Raw genomic sequence first — 8,763 nt, 5'->3', positions numbered from 1 at the left:
TATGTATATAATTTTATTGATAAATAATTAGGGATGACATCCCAATATTTCATGTAGTGTGATCATCTTCAACTTTCAAAAGTAAGGTTTTGAATCAAAGATCTTCAAAATTAAGTTTTGGGGGGGATCAGCCTATTAGAATACGTGAATTTGAATCTTCATGACAAAAATCGTCAACTTAAATATTAAAATCGCAAGTAATTTTCACTGAAATTTAAGAAATTTTTTAAATAGTTTGACAATTTTGCCCACTAGATGCAAGTCATATGAAAGTAGCGTATTATTTTAACTTCAACATTAATGGTTTTGGTCATTTGGGGAGCCCCTTTTTGTCCATTTAAATAGGTTTTGCAATCCAAAATCTCACTTTTAAGATTGATGGTCCATAGCCACTCTATGTGAAGGTTGGAGATACCAATCCTATTTTATCCCATTTTAGGCATGCTTATTGTTTTCATAGATGGTGGATTGATCGGATAGCTAAAGTTACAAAGTTCATTTTCTTTTATATCGAGCTAGATGCGTACTCGATCCCCATTTATGTTGACTCAAGCTTAGACATAAAAGGAGTGGTTGTTGCAAGTTAGATTAGCAAATGAACGAAATCATCTAATATGATATTCAACTGGTTCAACCTCTTCATAACTTTGTCGGGCTAAATTCATTTGAAAACTCCATAATTATCGCGTAGATCAATTTTAAATAGCTAAGTACCCATTTGGTGGTGATCGAAATCAAAATCAATAATTAATTTTACCCACATATTTTATGGAGTTAATAGCTTTTCAATCATACATTCTATCAATTTTTATCAAAGATAGACTAAATGTAATAATCTCACCAGCCCATATAGTCCCCCACCGAGTTGAGATCTAGTGTACACCAAATTAATTATTGATACATCATTTTTAAATTAATATATCATCTCAAATTTATCATGATTAACTTCACCACTAACCTACCAAATTGATGATATATTAATTTTGAGTGAAGTGTCAATAAATTAACAGTAAAGCCCTTTGAATAAAAATTTGTTTTACAGAATTCAAACAGACAACTCACATGTGTGGGCTCCTGTGGTGATAAAAAAATGCCAAAAAAATCACCCAACTCCCCTTGTTGTGAGCCTTCTGGAATAGTCCTGTAAGATAATTTTCTGTAGACACAATTTGGTTGATAAATTAATTGAGTGGGCAACAAATTAAATAAAAAAAAATTAAACTAGGGCTAGACATGGTTCGGTTCGATTCGATTTTAACGAGAAACAAATTGAACCCGAAATTTTTGGGTATTTAGTAAGTGAAACTGTCGAGTTCAAATTTATTTATGGAACCGTTTGGTTCGACTCCATTTGATTCTATTCGGTTCAATTCCTAGGTTCCATATTATAATTAAATTTTTTAATATTTACAAATTTACATTAATTCAACTAATGATATGTTCAATCTTAACCTTACAAAATTGCGTAGTCCAATCTTTTGTATCTTTTATGTCATTCTTTGCTGAGTTCTTTATAGATTTTTTTGTTAAAATCACAGGAAGATGACGATAGCGAGCTCAAAATAATTAAGAAATGCGTTGTCAAGCTTCATTTCGATTTTTTCAAAACGGTAGAAACGAAACTCCAATAGAATAACAGAGTTGCACAAAAACAGGCGAATTTGATTAAGTTGGCTTTGAACTGAAAAATTAGAAATGAGTCATTTGAGATTTTATCATCCATATTGTCAGTCTCTGTCACGTGAATATGAAATCTCATAGTATTAAATACGTTAAAATGTTAGAACCTCATTATTGAAGGACTAATGCTATTAATCTCTACTTTCTAGTGAAGTTCATCATCGGTCTATATGACAATATCATAACTATCACATTATCCAATGAAATTGAAATGTAGTGTGGCAGTGGCCCTTCACCATATTGACCGATGATGAATTTCGAAAAGAGAATAACAACACTAATTTTGAAGGTTGTAGAGTCATTTCCACACTATATGTAAAAGGTACTTGGAGAGGTCTTTCCTAATTTTTTCAAAGTTGTAACAACGTTGATACCACACACCAAAAAAATATATTCTTGAACGAGACTCGAGTCTCATTCATCAGTTTTAAATATAAATTAAGAGCGAGAGGGCTTCGAAAAATCTTTTTTTTCTTTTTTTCTTTTTTAACACCTACATCAACTTTTTGTTATTACAAATAAGCATATGTCATAAATATTTTTTGTAATTATGTTAAACATATCTCACACATGTTTTAATTCTTCTATAATTTGTCAAAATGTTGAGTGGCGGTGGGTGCTTGTCCCAAAAAGTATATAGCAACATTACTATACCCAATTTGACACCTTTTCTCATATATAGAAACTTCAACATTAATAAACTTTTAATAGTAAATTAATTGTATTTTAAAAAAATGTTATTGCATATATGTCGTCATTCCACGTCATTCAATTTGTCAATTCTTGCTCTTAACTAACTGCAATAATATTCCCAAGTATAGGTGCATGAAGGTGACTAGAGAAAAATAAAAAGCTACACGCATTATATGTTCACCATGGTTGGCCCCTATTTTTAAATTCATTTTTTCCTAAACTCGTTTTCAATCGCATATTTTAAGAGTTCGAACTTTTATCAAAATTTTAATTATATAATTTATCAACTTTTATCAAAATTTACAAAAAAGTGTGATTCTTAACTAAATCAAACAGAGTTTTAGTGTTTGTTTGAATTAGCTTAAAAATTTGTTTAAAAGTTGGGATCAAAGTCAATAATTAATTATAATCACATATTTTATGAGACTCACTATTTTGACAACTTTACAGTTACACATTTTATCAATTTATATATAAAAATGATTAATATTTTTTTTAACCAAAATCTTTATCAAACAATCCCTTCATAAAAATGTAAAGGGACTTGAAATAATTAATCACAACTAATTTCAACAACAACCAACTATATAGCTAGAGGGAGGGTAAAGTAGTGTAATCAGATGAGAAATATTTGCAGTGGTGCTGGTGAGTAAAACAAGTGGTTGCATCGTCAATTGTTGGCTAAAATCATGATTAGTTTAAGAATTTAAGAGAAAAAAGTCATGATTACATTGAGTCGATGGAATGACCTCATAACGGTATATGTGCTCTAATTTTAGTGATGTTATTATCGTTATTAATTACAAATAAGAACCATACATGGCACTTTGCAAGTGGGTAAATCATGTTGGTAAAATTTTGCTAAGAGTATACCTACCCGTCACGTACAAATCGTTTGTCTAATTAGTCAAAAGTTGCAATATTTTAGAGGTAGACAGTATTGTGGTGGATTCAACGTAAATAAGAAACATACATTAAAATATTAGTCCTGGGCGTGTCATGTTAGCCTAATACTAATGCGCTAATGGAGTAATCCAAGAGACGCACCAATGATTAAAAGACAAATACAAGAATCAAGAAAAGGGATATTTATGATTTCTTGGAAAATTAAGACAGCTTTAACCTATTACATATATACCATGTTCACAATAATTTTTTACCTAATAATTCGCGAGATACATTATTCTCTAACACAAGTACTGCTTATTCACTGTTGGAAACTATAAGTAATTGAGACCAAAAATTATTGGAAGGAATGAAGAACTTTATACTTTTTCTAACATTTTAAAATGAAAGATTATGTATACAGGGTTACAAATAATTATGGAAAGGAATTACGATTTTATACTAACTACTCAATCAAAATATTAATCAGAAAGCATGATAATTTCAGGGTTGTAATTTTACGGATATGTTTATATTTTTTAAATTATCAATAAAAAATTCTACTTATTTATATTTGTTTCAACTAAAAAAGTTGATTAAAATCTAAGTCAGAGTTAACTATTAATTTTAACCACATATTTCATGAAATTTACAACTTTTGAATTACACGTTCCACCAATTTTGTCAAAAATTATCAAAAATTTGAAAAATGACTAAATAAGTTCAATTATTCGACTAAACTAAGTGGCTCTGCGGAGATGTCTTGTATAAAGGGCTAGAGCGATGTGGAGATGTTAGTGTAAACAATTGACAAGCTAACTAATTAATGGAAACGAAATCATAAAACTCTGGAAAAATCAGAGACAAGGTAATGATTACATATTTGTCAAATTGATCGAGAAAATTAACTTTTTGCTATGTAACAAGATTAATGAAAAGACTAATAACTACTTCAATTTTCAGAAAATATCATTAATTTGATTACTGTCAAATTTTCTTCTTGCAGTAAGAACAACAACAACAAAAAATAAAATAAAATAAGAAGAAGAAAAAGAACGTATAAAAATTTACACGTTTGTAATACTTGAAGAGATACAAGAGTAATGTTTTCAACTAAACATTGAGAATCATGTATACAATCGAGCAATATTTCATGCGTGATCTACACATTATATGGATATGTTATTCGTACGCTAAAATTTGTTATTTTTGAAGAAGACAAAGATGCTACTCAAAATTAAGCCACGTATTCATAAGCCTAAAAATATTCAGAAATAAGTTGCTGCTATGATGAAAATGCACAAATAAAATAATTTTTGATTTAAATAAAATTTTGAGAATGCTAGTGACAATGTTACTCTCAATCCAAAATTGCCAAAATATAAAACGTAGGCGCCTTGTATGAATTTCTACTTGTTATGGACGAACTAAATTAAAAATTAGCTTAAGATAAAGGAAAAAAAAATCTTAATTTTTAAATTCAAACGACTCTTCGATGGAATATTTATTAATACAAAAATAATAGTAAACTGCAAACTTGGGAAGGATCTTACAGTGTGACTTCCGAACAAAGTAATAGTGTTAAGAAGACTTAACCAGTCAAGAACACTTGGGGCTAGTTAGGCTCTTCATTATCATTGTGGTTCTCCTCTTCGGAGTTAGCTAGTATAGGTCAAAATCCTAGTCATCATCAATATCTTCGTATCCTTGCCAAAATTTATCTTTTGCATCATAAATGTCTTGTAAAGATGGAATAAAGCTGGTTGAATTTTTCCAAGGTAAAAAAGTAGTCTTCCGACATGAAATTTGATAGAAATTGTGATGAAATCAAAGATGTATGAACATAAGTTCTGCATCGATTAGACATGATCAAGATGCATGGTTTTATGTTTATGAAGGAATTAAGATATTTTGCACCTAATGAGTCGTAATTTTTGGGACTTTAACTCCAAGTCCTATTGATCGATAAAATATTTCAGTTTCAAGACTTAGCTATGCGGATGCACCAGAAGAATTTCCAAACATGTGATGAAGACCTAAACACAATTGTAGGCTCCAATTAATCACAATGGGTGAAGTTCTTTAGATGGTCGAATCTCCATGATAATATAGTTTGCACCCATCACTGGCGAGTAGCCCTTACATGTGTGTATATATTGTTTCTAATATTTTCAAGTCATGGAATTCATCATAGGAAACTAATATCTATATCGTATGAGTGTCATCATGTAGTGTCCCTAATGTGTATATGTATGGTGATTCTAAATGTAATGTCCCATGAAAGCGCAATGCCTTCGACCCCATCTCAGATTGGTTGCACAACTAATACGAGTGATGGCAGGAGAGAGAGATTCTTTTGAAGATAATAGTGTGGTGGTTTCAATGGAGCTTTTCTTTGAGATTTTTAAGGTCGAGGGTCACAGTTTGGAGATGCCATACCCCACACCCCTACCCATGACCATAGGGAAACCTCTAACGTCTGAAGTGGGACCTACAATAAGGTACCTATGATGGGGCCTACATTACCTCTAAATTTAGGTGGTTGGTTCTTCTGGAAGCCAAAGACCCCACATTGAACGGGCACTTGGCTATGTTAGAAAAAAATTTCATGCATTTTTGGACCTTATTGTCCTACCACGTTCATATAAAATCATCATTTTCCAACCCTTTTTACGCACACCACAATTCCTTTACTTTGTAGTTATTCTCCTCTCTTTCTATCTTTATCACAATTTTCCTCTCTCTTGGCCCTTTCTAGCCTTATTCATCATCATAAAAGTGAGCTACGTACTGATTTTAGTTTTAAATATAGGCAGAGTGAGGAATTTTTGCACTTAGTACTCTCGACTACGTAGATTACCTAGTACTAGCTAGTGCATGATGTCAGAAGACATGAATTTATCTGTAAATGGTCAGTCCAAGGTGCCACCAGGATTCCGTTTTCATCCTACTGAGGAGGAGCTTTTGCAGTACTATTTGAGGAAGAAAGTAGCTCACCAGAAGATTGATCTTGATGTTATTCATGATGTTGATCTTAACAAGCTCGAGCCATGGGATATTCAAGGTAATTTAAGCCTACAAGATCTTAGATTCAAGTGCTATTAAATCTTCTCGTACCTGATATGCCATAACAGTTTATTTCCTCCTTAAATGAATTGGTTTTGAATGATATGCAGAAAAGTGTAAAATAGGATCTACGCCGCAGAATGATTGGTATTTCTTCAGCCACAAGGACAAAAAATACCCAACGGGGACTCGAACAAATCGTGCAACTGCTGCCGGATTCTGGAAGGCTACTGGTCGTGATAAAGTTATACACAGTAGTTTCCAAAGAATTGGAATGAGAAAGACACTGGTATTCTATAAAGGACGAGCTCCACATGGACAGAAATCAGATTGGATTATGCATGAGTATCGGCTCGAGGACGACACTCATGACCCAAACGTAATGCCATTTCTTGATTTTCTTTTCTAATAATTTGATTGCTTTATTGAAGGCCATTTTCCCTTCTTTTTTTTTTTCCTCAAATACAATGAAGCTTCTAGGGATTTTCCTCTTTCTTTTCTTTCAATAACTAATAATATCTTTATCTCAAATCGTTCAAAATAAAAACTTATAGTGTGGTTTGAACATTATATACTATGATACCATACCAGAGACACGTGTTTCATCTTAAAATGTTAATTTTGATAATATAAATAATCAAAACCTTTATATATTGTGTATTTTTTTTTTATTATCTTTATTCGACGTGGGATTCACTTTTAACATGTATCTACAAGATGGTAGTTCATTTGATAACATCAATCTTGGAATTTCATTGCTTTTTTGAACTTTTAAACGTACCGATTTGCTCGTTTCAACTTAATGGACTCCAACAGTATATGAAGACTTGGAGATCCCTTTAAAAATATCAATTTCATTAAGAGGAATGACGAAATTCTTATATGTTGTATATATTTTATTTTATTTTTATCTTTATTAGATGTGAGATTCACATTTATCACTCTTGGACAGCGCACATGGCTTGGTTGGGGTAGTCTAGCTTTGTTTGATTATTATGGGACTTTTTGATCACTAAGTGCATGTTTAATAATTTAGATCATATGAAACACCATAAAAATGGAAAAGAGTATAAATTTTCTTTCTCAACTTGTCTAATTCATCTATCATACGCGTCATATGTTTTCTATCTTTACTCGTATAATTCATTTATAAAATTTTTTCACAAATACATGTACATGTTGACCTGAGTGAAAATAAATACGTTCCGAATCCAGGCATGTAATCTAGTAATGGATGCGTCACCTGAAGATGGTTGGGTGGTTTGCCGAGTTTTCAAAAAGAAACATTACCACAAAGCTTTAGAGAGTAATTCATGCACTTCAATCTACTCAAGAAGTAGCGGTCCAGTGCAGAATTCGAATAATGATGGCATTCTTGATCAGATAATTATGCACATGCGACAATCGTGCAAGAAAGAGCACGAATTGATGATAAATAACAGCAGCATCAACTACAACGATGAAGAAGACGATGAGATGCAATTCGTCAATCATATCAAAACATCAATCAACGACGGATTTCATTCTGGTTTTCTACATCTGCACAGATTGGATAATCCAACAATTCCATCACTTCCCAGAATTGAATCACCCTTCAGCTCTGATCAAGATTGCAGCAGTTTCAAGGCAGCTTGTGAACAAGATATGGGCTATATGCTAACAGATATGCAAACTTCTTGCACCAACCAAAATGACAATTCTGTTGATGATCTAAAAACTGGGCCGACCGACTGGGCGGAGCTTGACCGCCTGGTGGCGTCTCAGCTCAATGGCCAGACCGAGACATCAAAGCAACTCTCGTGTTATGGTGATCCAAACGACAACTTCTGCTTTTCTCTCGCGGATCACGAGGTAGAATTAACAAAACCAAATCAAGTTTCCGGCGCAGACCCAAATTTTTGGACCTTTGCTCGATCACCCTCGTCATCATCGTCTAATCCGTTATGCCACTTGTCAGGGTAGTATTGATCCATCGATTGTGTTATATATATTTTATGTAATATACGTAGCTCCTAAAGTCAAATAATATGGAATAGCTGCATACATCCATGTTATTCTATAGCTTAATGGAATATATTTTATGTGCGCTTTAATTCGTCAAACACAGCATCTTTACGAAAAAAGTTTTCTATTCCAGCATCATTGTCTACGTACGACGATCTTTTCAACCTATCATTATGTTACTTTGGTATTGCCCGAATTCGTTATGCTAAGAAAAGGTTCAATAATTAGAAACACCACCTATATTCAACTTTAAAGTAAGGATCAATTATCCTTTTCAATTTTGAGTTGGCTTTTCTTATATTAATCATCAATTTGCTATCGTGCTCCGAATTGAAGAGATATGATAGGGGTTCCACACGATTTTTCTTAGAGCATAGTAAAGATTCTATTAAAGGTGCACCACCTTTTTGAAATTAATAAGAATATTTACTGTAC

The 8,763-nt window shown here is 32.3% G+C and overlaps 1 protein-coding gene across 1 annotated transcript; it reads left to right on the top strand.

Annotated features, from left to right (window-relative positions):
- The first annotated feature begins 5,943 nt into the window (after nt 1–5,943).
- LOC111377225 (NAC domain-containing protein 43-like) lies at nt 5,944–8,417 on the top strand. The gene is made up of 3 exons (XM_023000288.1): nt 5,944–6,322; nt 6,435–6,703; nt 7,540–8,417. Exons 1-3 carry the CDS (start codon nt 6,136–6,138, stop codon nt 8,284–8,286), a joined length of 1,203 nt encoding a protein of 400 aa, XP_022856056.1. The 5' UTR covers nt 5,944–6,135; the 3' UTR covers nt 8,287–8,417.
- The last annotated feature ends 346 nt before the right edge of the window (nt 8,418–8,763 follow it).

The sequence above is a fragment of the Olea europaea genome, unplaced genomic scaffold, assembly GCF_002742605.1.
Source record: "Olea europaea var. sylvestris unplaced genomic scaffold, O_europaea_v1 scaffold1628, whole genome shotgun sequence".
NCBI classification, from domain to species: domain Eukaryota; kingdom Viridiplantae; phylum Streptophyta; class Magnoliopsida; order Lamiales; family Oleaceae; genus Olea; species Olea europaea.
This window is presented reverse-complemented; position numbering and strand designations above follow the sequence as displayed.

Coding starts and splice junctions, on each gene's coding strand:
- LOC111377225 (XM_023000288.1), top strand. CDS start 6,136: ATGATGTCAGAAGACATGAATTTATCTGTAAATGGTCAGTCCAAGGTG. Junction 6,323..6,434: donor CGAGCCATGGGATATTCAAG/GTAATTTAAGCC, acceptor AATGATATGCAG/AAAAGTGTAAAATAGGATCT. Junction 6,704..7,539: donor ACGACACTCATGACCCAAAC/GTAATGCCATTT, acceptor TTCCGAATCCAG/GCATGTAATCTAGTAATGGA.